Raw genomic sequence first — 12500 nt, 5'->3', positions numbered from 1 at the left:
TTTTCGTCTTGATCGCTGTGTGCCGCTTGGCTATCTCCCTGCCCCTCCACCCCTCCTCCCCCTCCACCCCTCGTGCTCCCACTCCCTGTCCCCGCTCCCAGCCAGCGTAATGGTCGGCTGCCATGTGGAGCTGGTGTAGTCCGGATGTGTGTGTGTGTGTGTGCGTGTGCGTTTTAAATGGAAGCACAAGCTCTGTTTTTCTCTGGTTCAGCCAGAGGTAGAGAGCTCCCTTCAGGCGTTGCACATTACATGGCTTCCCATTGAGTTTCTCTCTCTCGCTCTCTCTTGCTCTCTCTCTCTCTTTTTCTCTCCAGGCCTAACTATCATTAGCTTGAAAGCATTCTCTCTCTGTATCTCTCCCTCTCTCTCTCTCTCTCTGTATCTCTCTCTCTGTATCTCCCTCTCTCTCTGTATCTCCCCCACTCTCCCTCCCTCCCTTTCTCTCTCTCGCTCTCTCACACTCTCCCATTCTCTCGAGGCTTAGCTATCATTAGCTTGAAAAGCATTATCTCTCTCTCTCTCTCTCTCTCTCTCTCTCTCTCTCTCTCTCTCTCTCTCTCTCTCTCTCTGTCTCTCTCTCTAACTCTCTCTTTCCCCCTCCCTCTCTCTCTCTAGAGTGGGCAGCATTAAAAGCAGAGCGCCTCTGTTGGACAGGATAAGCCTGAAGCCTCCATGTCAAAACAAAAACAAAGCATAGGTATATAACAAGATAGGCTCCGTTTAGCTCCCCGCCCCTCCCTTCTTGTTAACCATCTCCTAGCGACGGCCTTCCCCAGTGGGGGGGGTGGGGGGGGGGGGGGGGGGGGGGGGGGGGGGGGGGGGATGTATCCGCGCCGCGTGTACCGACGGTGGAGGACAAGCACCAGTGATGCGTAAACAAGCACACTTGGCACGGTGGGGCCGGATGCATCGGGCCCCGCCACGTCCAAATCACGGGGCTTGGGGCCCCGTCGAGAGGATTGGTGGCGGCTATTGCCGAAGATTATGCTCTGTTTGTTTGTGTTTAATCTAATCATTTTACAGGGGGAGGGGATCAATGGCCGGGGTTTGTGTGTGTGTGTGTGTGTGTCTGTGTGTGCATGCGTGTGTGTGTGCGTGTGTGTTTGTGCGTGCCTGGGTGTTGTGGTTGTCTACTACAGGCTCTCTAATTCCCCCCCTTCCTACTTCTCCCCCCCCCCTCCCTTCAGCTCTGTTTGTTCATTTAGTCTGACCAATTTCTTGATCATCCTTAGCTTGTCACTGTTTCTTTACCTTGTTCGCTATTCGATTCTCTCTCTCTCTTTCTCTCTCTGTCTCTCTCTGTCTCTCTCTCTCTCTCTCTCTCTCTCTCTCTCTCTCTCTCTCTCTCTCTCCCCCCGTCTGGTTTGCTCTCTCTTGCTTATATTAACTTGGTGTCTTTGTTGATCATTTGTGTGCCTTTATTTGTGTTGTCTCTGGGCTAATTGTCTCCGGCTGCCATTTGTGCAAAATACGATTCCAAAAAGTATAAATAAGCTACCAGCAGGGTTTTCTTCCCCTCCTTTGTTTACTCATTCATTTATTTATTTATTTTTTCTTTTGCAGTCATACTGCTGCCACTAATGGGTGACTGGGATTAGAATGGGCCGACCGACTCCCATTTTTACTTTTCAAAGTTCCTTGTTTGAATAACGAGGCGGGGGTGGACGTACCACGGTTTGAGCAAAAGGAGAAGCTCCCCTCTTTGCCACCGCCATCCATGAGGGTCATTACACGGGGGGGAATATATTCAAAATACATCCTCATATTCTAAATCCATATATAACGTTGAATCCTTCTCGACAGCTGCGATGGCTTCAACATACCCGCTGACGTAGATTGAGTTCAATCAAAGCGCGGCAGACAGCAGCTCAAAATGTGACCATTTCCAACTTTTCTTCCCACCGACAGGTCCAGAGTACATCATGGATGCCTCACCAACAGTACGTTATGCAACCCACAGTAAGTGATCTACCTTCCTTCCTCCGTCCTCTGTCATAAACTACGCTCTAGTCTCTGCTACCGCTCAGACAGGCCTGTCCAGATGCTGTGCCGGGGAGCTGCCATATAAAGCTTGTTGTTCTCAAGTAGTTTGCCACAGCCAGACACGTTTGCCCCTCACACATGCCGGCGGAATGAAATGGAAACTATTGAAAAAAGATATATACACGTAATGAGGCTTAATAGAAAAAAAACACAAAGATCTGTCTAAGCTGTCTGGGTGATAATTTTAGACGTCTGTGGCAAATCGATTTCATTTTGGCTGACGGAACAACACACATTTATAAAACATGAGCAACCGCCACGCACACACACACACACACACACACACACACAGCGCGCACACACACGTACACACACACACACACACACACACGTACACACATACACACACACTCACCCTAACCGGCGTCTAATAGCTGAATGATTAAACCTCCTCCGGTCTGTATATAGACCTTTATTGCCATGAGGTCTAACAATATAAAAGCCTCATTGGTGGGAAGGTCTGAGCGTTTGGCCCGGTGGTGACTCAGCCCCCTGGGCACCACTGGGGCGCAGCGGGGCCACCGGAGGGCAGGCCGTTGCTGGCTCCCTGCTGCTGTAGACAGGGAGGACCCCGCCGCTATGGAGCTGTGATACAGCAGCTGGGCCCAGACATGAGGCGAGCTACCGGCACTGCTGCTGGTGTGGCCCTGCAGTCCCTGCACACACACACACACACACACACGTGCACACACATGCATGCACTCTCTCACATGCACACACAAGCAAACACGTACACCCAAGAACCCAGACGGACACATGCACACACAGGCACGCACGCACACAGACACATGCACACACACACGTGCACGCACCCACACGTAAAACACCCACACACACATGCACAAACTTGCATGCATGCACGCACACGCACAAACACGCACACACATGCACACAAGCAGGCTCACACACACACATGCACAAACAAACACACAAACGTGTGTGCGTATGTGTATTGGTGTGTGTGAATGGAGTGTGCGTTCTTGTGTTTGCAGACACGGTTTCCCTTCGATAAAACACTTACTATAAACGTTTCCATAGCAATTGATCTGTCTAGTAATCTTGTCTGGTTTATTTTGGGCTTTATTGTAATGCACATGTAAAGAGATAATTAAGCGTGCTCAACTAAATTTAGACGCTTATGATCCAGGCAGCCATTGGAAAAAAGACAGGGTTTTCTTTATGTGTCTGTGTGTCTGTGTTTAACTCCAAACAACTCGGTCTCCTGCATGCTGCTCACGCTTACAAACTCCATTGTGTGTTTTTATAAAAGTCTCTCTTGTCGCCTTGGAGCCACTCTATCCAGCCTATCGTCACCAACGTGTTCTCTGTGCAGTCGGCCCTTTGTGTGTCCCCTTCTCAAAGGTCTTTGCTGTGTCGAGAGAGAGAGATAACGGTTACCGCTACTTAAGTATATCAAAGGCCTCAGGCTCTTTAATTGAGCATTACCTGCAGGTGCGGCTCGTCTTGTCATTTAAAGGTGCCTTGGGCTGTGATATTTGCCTGAGGGTGTGTGTGTGTGTGTGTGTGTGTGTGTGTGTGTGTGTGTGTTCAGTGTCACTGAACCTGTTCTGCTGTGTGCGCCCAGGAAAGCCATTAAAGTTGCCCGCCTAATCCTTTACAAAAGTTTACATAAAATGATAAGCAGGGTTCTCCAAAGCTGTTCTACACTTCAGGAAAAGAAATTGCAGTGTACACTGCAGTCGGAGGAGTACTCCCCTTTACTACTACTCGTAAAACCGTTGAACTGTAGGAGAATGAATGCATATTCACCAGCCTGCACTGCAAATAATCGCCTATATATACCATTATATTATACACAATTATATAAAATTTGAAAATACCTACTTAACACGCCTTGCCCATTTAACTATCTGTACCGCCACAATTGGTAAAAACAGATAATGTGCACCACGTTATCAAAAAACAAAGTTTGTTGCCCCAAAGTGACAAAGCATTACAAAGCCTAATAAAGGATTGTTTTGTCCAACGCTTGTAATTTGCCAATAAAACATAACAACAATAACAATAAACAATAAAACATTCATGATTTGGGAGGGGACGATCACAACTGTTCGTGTTATGTTTGCTCACAATTCGTTTTGATGAAAACATAACGAAATATGCATATGATTGAGCGTTCTCGCAGGCCTACACAGAGGTGGATTCACTTGCCAAAGGTCGGATGTGTTCACCCTGATTGGGTTAAATAGCTTAAACAACCCACAACAATCACCTACGCACCAAACAACGCCAGCGTCAGCCCACTTCCTCCTGGTTGATGAGACTCGGGAGCTGAACTTGATTTTAATCATAGCTGGGTTCACTCATGAATAATAAAAACAAACTAAAACAAATGTAGAATTATTAGACCTTTAGCTGGTAGCTGCAGTCAGCACGGTTGCTAGCGACTAGGGCGCTTATTAGCTGGTGGAGGAGCAGACACCACCCATCTCAGCTCAGACCTGCTCAGCACACCCGACACCCCCCCCTCTCTCCCACCCACCACCCCCTCTCTCTCCCACCCAACACCCCCTCTCTCTCTCCCACTCACCACCCCCTCTCTCTCCCACCCAACACCCCCTCTCTCTCTCCCACTCACCACCCCCTCTCTCTCCCACCCGACACCCCCCCTCTCTCTCCCACCCACCACCCCCTCTCTCTCCCACCCACCACCCCCTCTCTCTCTCCCACCCACCACCCCCTCTCTCTCCCACCCACCACCCCCTCTCTCTCCCACCCACCACCCCCTCTCTCTCCCACCCAACACCCCTTCTCTCTCTCCCACCCACCACCCCCTCTCTCTCCCACCCAACACCCCCTCTCTCTCTCCCACCCACCCCCCCCTCTCTCTCCCACCCACCACCCCCTCTCTCTCCCACCCAACACCCCCCCTCTCTCTCCCACCCACCACCCCCTCTCTCTCCCACCCAACACCCCTTCTCTCTCTCCCACCCACCACCCCCTCTCTCTCCCACCCAACACCCCTTCTCTCTCTCCCACCCACCACCCCCTCTCTCTCCCACCCACCACCCCCTCTCTCTCTCCCACCCAACACCCCTTCTCTCTCTCCCACCCACCACCCCCTCTCTCTCCCACCCAACACCCCCTCTCTCTCCCACCCAACACCCCCCCTCTCTCTCCCACCCACCACCCCCTCTCTCTCTCCCACCCACCACCCCCTCTCTCTCCCACCCAACACCCCCCCTCTCCCATCGCAGCTCACTTCCACTCCTGCTGGGCGAGAGTGAACGTGTTATGTGGTCACAGTTGATCACGCACACGCACGCACGCACGCACGCACACACACACACACACACACGGCTATATGCTCACACCTCTCCCTGACAGCATCTCAGCTCATCATCAGATTAGTCTCTCGGGCTGACCATTTGGCCCCCCCATAACTACTAGGCTGAGTCCGAGAGCTTCTCAGGTTCGATCAAAGCCCAGCCCAGCGCCTGGCCAGCCATCGTTCTGCTGCGCCCAGCCTGTCAGGGCCGTTACCGCTGTGTGTGCCCGCAGCCCGACCGAAGCTGCTGGGGCCGGCTGACAGCAGGTGTAAAGTGGTTTGTATTGAGTGGCAGGGCTTTTTTCAACAGCAAACAACTGTGAGAAAATTTGCTACTTCTGCTGCTACTGCTGTTTTTTTGTGGATTGTCTGTGTGTGTGCGTGCGTGCGTGTGTGTGTGCAGGTGCGTGTGTAAATGTGTTAAAGTATTATGCTTGATTTGAGGATTGTGTGGATTGTCTGTGTGTGTGCGCCTGTGCGCGCAGGTGTGTGTGCAGGTGCATGTGTAGATGTGTTAAAGTATTATGCTTGATTTGACCCTTTGTAACTGGTTGGGTGAACAGCTGGTTGTTGATGATTATAAGTAACTCACAGTGTGTTGTACAACGCTGATCATGTGGTCTAGAGAGGCGAGCGATTGAGTTATTTTAGTTGTGAGATCTGGGATCCTGGGTTAAAACCCACTCTGGGTGATTTGCTCTCAGCCGTTTGGCTCTGTTAAGATGTCTCTGTTCAGGCTTCCAGACGGGGGTGGTTCTGACAACCTACCACGATAGAGCATGCAGAAGTTGCTCTGAGAGAAGAGTGAGCCATGAGAAGCTGTCCACACTTATCCCAGCCAATAGGGTCATGAGATCATGTGCTGGCCTTTCCTCCCTGCTCCCTCTCGGTGAATGATTCCCGTGGAATCACTTTTGACATGAATGCTGTTCACTGTAATGAAAATGAATACAAATCTAGAATTGTTCAATTCAATCGGGAAATAGAGGGAAAGCGATGAACGTTTTCAGGGCCAATAGCACAATGACAACACAGACTGTTCTCCGACTGTGTGGGTACACACTGCGCCATGAGCCATGTATTTAACATGTACGAGTGCTCCATGCACTGGTCATGCCCAGTTGGAGCTCAAGACAGTGCCATCCTTAGCCCTTGTGTGATGAGCATTCTTGGAGCACAAATGGCCGTCAAGCGCCGTGGACACATTGTTCCGTGGCACACATCTTATTAGCCATGTCCTGCCAGTGCTCACAGGCCATGTGGCTATCGCTGTTCCCCACGGCCCTGGCCCCATTGTTTCCCAATCCTTCCTCTTTGTTAGCAGAGTGGCTGCTAGGCTAACTCCAGCTGTCATGGTCAGTCAGTGGATCACACAGCGAGCAATCTGTCTTTATGACCCCCGCTCAGACCCATAACCAGCCAGGGCAACACACACACACACTCAAACACACTCACGCACACACAAAAAAACATTGCCAGCACGCCCGACGCGACACATAAAATTAGCCGAGCATGCTAGCACGCAACGCTCCGGGGGCTACCCGGGGCACTTAGCCAATTGATTGCAGCTCCACGTTTTTTGGCAAGGGTTCTCCGTGTGTTCTCGTGTGTAAGATCAACGGAGCGTCGCGCAATGGGTCTCCATGTGCCCGGGCAATATGGAGGCAGCCATGCAAGGGAGGTGAAGGGGTCATCGTCTGCCGTTGAGACTTGTAATCTGCTGTGTAGAAACAAGTCGTAGAAAAAAGGAATTGGAAGCCAATGAGACGTACCCAGGGCCATGCGATCACCGGCGGGTCGCTCCTCTGTGACCTCCGCGTTACCCAGCCAACGCTTCACACCAGACCGCTTTCACAGAGTTATCGTCGTAGGACACAGGCGGGGCATACGCCCATAACGCTAACTGTGGGGCCGCTCCTTTTTCGTTTGCCTCATAGCATATTTGCCTAAGGGTCAAAAATGTAAAAAAAACGCCAAAAATGGAAAAAAGCGTCAAAAATGGAAAATGCGTCAAAAATGGAAAAAGCTATGTGATTGGCTTAGGATATAGCCAATGAGTCACAGTGATCAGCAGCGTTAGTAGAGTTTTAGTAGAGTACGGTTACTTACGACTTTTATGCAATTATGCTATGAGGCTAACATTATGTAAGAAAAAAGGAGGGTCTGCACCAGTGTTTGTAATAACGCCGTTTAAAATAACGCTGTTAGGTAACTCTGTTATTTTTTCAGTAACGGGGTAATCTAACTAATTACTGTTTCCGTCGTACGCCGTTACCGTTACTGTACGTTAAATCCGGTGCGTTACTATGAATTGATTGAATAAACTGCGTAATCCGAACGCACCCCTGGCTCCAAACACAAACTGCTAGTGAGGAGACCGGGTGGGTTAACAACGAGATAAGCGGTTATGATTGGCTAAGGCAGAGTCATGTTTCATGGTAGCCAATCGGAGCCAGTGTTTTTACACACAAGCCAGGACACGCGCGCCATACACACACACACGCAAACGCACACACCAAGCAGATTCGATGAAACAGCAGAAATGGCGAGTCCGGAGCAATCCGATGAAAAGTTGGCATTTTTTGTAGTATTCTGCAGATGTTCCACAGCCTTTGCAACTAAGCAAATTAAAATTCAGTTGGAAGTATATCAGGGCCTTGAATGGGCAGTTCAACCATTTAACACATTAAGGCCAAGTGAAAACTGCTCAGAAAAATCCAAATTCTTTGACATAAAGCAACTTTCTTTTTTTACAGTAACGCAAATAGTTACTTTCCCTGGTAACTAGTTACTTTTATTATAGAGTAATTCAGTTACTAACTCAGTTACTTTTTGGAACAAGTAGTGAGTAACTATAACTAATTACTTTTTTAAAGTAACGTTCCCAACACTGGTCTGCACACTGTTTGAATGCTCCAGAAATGGATTTATTAACAGGCAACATTTCGATCTCTAGGGATCTTCATCAGGCATTGAAAACAATGGGTGAGATGACGTATGTCACATGACCCAAATGGGGACACCTGTCTAATCAACAGGGCGTACCCAAAAAAGCGACAAATGGCAAAACATGCACCCGAAGGTACTGGCTCACATGCATTGCATAAAAGCATAACGTTATGTAACACACTAGTAACCGATAATCCTATCCGTACCACCCGCGGATCTATAGAACAGCGGAGCTTGTATACCATAGAAAGGAATAGAATAGAATCTAAAAGAATAATAAAAATGGAACAGAGCAGACTAGAGCGTGGCAGTGAGCGAGCGGTGGTGTTGTTGCCCGTGCGCGCTCGGCGGCACACCCAGAGATTGCGTTGCTCATTACACAGCAGATACCGAGCGTCTCCTCCTCGCCGCGCAGGCTGAGCCGCTCCTGTTTATCGCGCCAGATTGAGTCTGACGTGCCCACCCATACGAAGCCGGCGCCACGCCGCCATCCCTCCGAGGCGGACGCTTCTTTGTTAGCGGGGGAGAGACGGGGGGGAGACAGGTGTAGCATAAAGAACAAAAATAAAGGCGCGCGTGTGTACGCTCGGTGCCCGCGTGAGAAGCGCTTGTTCTTTCTAAACGTCTCGGAAAAGGCGACGGTTGCTTTTGAGATGGAGTGAGGGCTGAGGCTGTGGTTGTCTTCGAGGCACGTCTGACTTCATCTCTCGATGCTGTCTCGTTGAAAAGTAAAATATATATATATAAAACGTCCCTGTTCTACCCGGAGAATCTGATGAATACCTTCCCATCATGGAGCAGACCTCTGGAGAAGCTGACCAGTGAGAGGATCGGCCTGCTTTCCGTCATCGGTATCCTTAGTTACCCGTCCCTTCCCGGTCCCGTAGTTCATGTTTATGCATTCTTAAAAAAAAAAAGAAAGATGTAGCCAATGTTGATGCGTTTTTGTTGTCGTTGTCGTTGATGTCATTTCAGGTAGCGGCGTGTGTACTCGCAGCGCCGCGTGTCAGGTAGCGGCGTGTGTGTCGTCGCCTTTCCAGTTGTAAGCGTACCTGAGTCTTACAATAACAATTTGCATTACAAACAGCGGCACTCCCCCACACTGTGTCTGCTCGGGCCGCCAGCCAGGTGTAGGATGCCAGTAGGCATTGTGTTGTGGCTGCGTTGCGCTGTGTTAAGCAGCCAACAGCACATTATCAGTAAGCTTGTGCCCCCCCCCACACACACACACACACACACACACACAAACACACAAACACAGAATTAAGGAGAGGAGGAGAGGGAAGCTAATGCTGGCAACAAACCCCACAGACGGCTGTACAATATACCTACAAGCATGACATGACACTAACAGGGAGCTGTTTGGTGTCAGATAAAGGAAGGAAAATTATCCTTTTCTTTTAAGTTACAACGTCTATAGATGTACTCTGTAGGTCAGGAATATCATTAACACTTTTAAACGTGTTGTCGCCTATTTCGCATACATGGAAAGATAAGCCTTATTATCTCGTGATAATCCCCCAGCATATTAGTGTGTTGCGTCAGCACCACTGGTTGTTGTTGTGACTCTGACGAGACTCTCCTTCCTCGGGCCTCCCGGGCTTGGCCATGAGCCGTGTCTTGCGTGGTCAGCGGAGGAGGGGCGCGCTGCTTGATACTCATCCCCCCCCCCCCCCCCCCCCACTTGACATTAAGAACGCTCCATACACTCACACGCAGCGGGAACGTTACGCTGGGTCCACAAATTCGACCGGAGAGGCACAATTTGAGCCGGTGGACGCCCTTCAGTTTGCTCTCTCTCTCTCTCTCTCTCTCTCTCCTTCTCTTTCTTTCCCGTCCTCCCCCCCTCCCTTTCGCTCACCCCAATGTGTCCCGTGTCTCTCTCTCTCTGTCGCTCTCTTTCTCTCCCTCTTCATTACCCTCTGACGCCTCTTCATATTCTTTCTCATTTTCCCATCGCCAGTATTTTCTGTTCTATAAATATGAATGCGTCTGTCTCCATCTCTCTGGGCTCCGTCTCTGTCCATTGTCCGTTCTCTCTGCAGTTCACATTACTGCTCTGCCTTTCCCCTCGTCTCATTCTCGCTCTGTCACTTTCTCTGTGGCACTCATGCCCTCTTTCACCCTTTTATTTCGCCTTCCCTCTGTCTCACTCTCTCCGTCTCTCTCCCTGTCTCCCTGTCTCTCTCTCTCACTCTCGCTCTAGCTCTCTCTCTCTCTCTGTCTCTCTCTCTCTTTCTCTCTCTCTCTCTCCCTCTATGTCTCTTGTCTCTATCTCTCTCTCCCTCTCTCTCTGTCTCTCTTTGACATTGTGTGTCCACTAGCAAACATCCGTCCCCTCTAATTCACACAGTACAACGGCATTCGCCACTAAAGCAGAAATGATGTGCTCAGGGGAGGATATATTTTGGTTGTTTTGTTGCTTATATGGGACAGTTATGGTGGGTGCACACTTCAGCGACTGAAAGAAATATTAACTGTTTACACTTGTACACAAACGTTTCAGGCGAGTCTGCAAAAAAACCTGTAGAAAATAGTTAGACGAAACTTGAGTTTTCAGTATGCCTCCGCCTCGATGAGGATTCCTCCGTTTGCAGTGAGGAGGAGGAGGATTCTGCTGTGGTGGTCTGCTGGAGGAAGGGCGAATAAATAAGCCCTGGTGTGAGTTTAGAGAGCAGCAGACCCCCCACCAAGACATGACAAATACTGTTATATGCTTCATCTGGCACCCTTCATGTCTCCTTAACACGTAGACACACAGGCCCACATGCACGCACACACACACACACATACACACACACACCTACACACACTCACGTCTCACACACACACAAACTCAGCCTACACAAACACACCGATGATTAACACCCCGCACAGATCTGAAGGCCTCGTCCATGACGCCGTTGACGAGTTGTTTGGATAACCTTGTTGCCATGACAGCGGCAGGATTGTTTATTAGTTCCGTACTGACAACCATCATTAGCGTCTCTAATATTCAGAAAACTGACACCACTTACACAAACAAAAACAAGTACACACTAAAATTGATTTCAAACATTATTAGGTCGCAAGCTGCAAGAATTATTATCCGTTGAATATTTAAACCCGGGACTTTCTAAACCCCCACGCACGATTGTAGTTGCGAAAAAAAAAGTTATTTTTTAATTAAACTGCTAATGCTTACGCTCACACCATGGCGTCAACCAATGGCGTTGATCGCCATGTGGCATTACCGCCCGCTTAAGTCTATCCTCTGGGCAAACACCGGCGCTCCACCACCCGGTTAAGTCACCGGCACGCTAGGTCTGGTTAGACAAGAGAGCCACGGTAATTTGGGAGGCCTAACCCCCTGGAAGTCTGTCGGCCCTCGGGGGAGGGATCAGGTAAGATAGGCCCAGGATGTTGACTCCTTCTCTGGGCTTAGTGTGCAGGGAACGGGCCCCGGGGCAGGAGTAGTAGGAGCAGGAAGAAAGCGCGGCGCTTAAGGAGTTTGGAGCACGCCAAGCTAAACGCCGCGGTGCTGCTGCCGCTGCCGTGGGTGGCTCTGACGAGATTTGAAGTGACTTACCCGAAAAGCAGGCGTAAAAGAATAGTTTTACAATGTGAACAGGCACACACAAAAATGCGAACACACGCGATATACTTAAATTATCAGGGAAAACAGCATTTTCACGAGTTGTCATTCGCTACATTCCTTTGTTAACATCGTCGCTTGCTGTCAATTAATATACATGGGACAGAGGATTGGAAAAAGGGTCAAAACTCAACTTCACATGAAATGATGTATGTTCTCGTATTTTGATGCTTTGATGTGATTTGTGGGGCCTTTGTACGGACACGTTCAAACAATTCATGCAAAAAATAACATTGCAAACACACACTGAACACGAGTCACACGGGCACAATGTGTTCAATTAAAAAACGATTCTGTGGAGAATCCATGGTGTTGGAATGGAACACCTGTTAATGATTGACTTGTAATTGAATCCGGTACCGAAGACGATAGAATCAAAGGGAACTGGCCTGCCACGCTTTAGGGTATACACGGTTGATAATGGAACGGTATCCATAGAAACCCCCCTGGAAACACATTGCAGTTTTTCTCGGGTTTACGTAACGAAGAACAAGTTGATGCTGTGTGTGAAGTGCTCGACATGGTGTTTATGTGTGAAGCCCCGCTCCAGATGAAGACATTGAGTGTGTTTGTAAAAACATCGGT

The 12500-nt window shown here is 49.4% G+C and overlaps 1 protein-coding gene across 4 annotated transcripts in view; it reads left to right on the top strand.

Moving 5' to 3' along the window:
• The window catches only part of LOC307084975 (RNA-binding motif, single-stranded-interacting protein 3-like), a 205403-nt gene that overhangs the window by 177809 nt on the left and 15094 nt on the right, over nucleotides 1–12500 (top strand). For all 4 annotated transcript variants that reach the window (XM_079749546.1, XM_079749544.1, XM_079749545.1 and 1 more), the window contains exon 10: nucleotides 1909–1959. In XM_079749546.1, the coding sequence (XP_079605672.1) occupies nucleotides 1909–1959 (51 nt within the window). The remainder of the gene's footprint in view (nucleotides 1–1908; nucleotides 1960–12500) is intronic.

The sequence above is a fragment of the Pollachius pollachius genome, assembly GCF_949987615.1.
Source record: "Pollachius pollachius genome assembly, chromosome: 13".
NCBI lineage: Eukaryota > Metazoa > Chordata > Actinopteri > Gadiformes > Gadidae > Pollachius > Pollachius pollachius.
The sequence above is the reverse complement of the archived record's forward strand: the minus strand, read 5'-3'. Positions and strand labels throughout refer to the sequence as shown.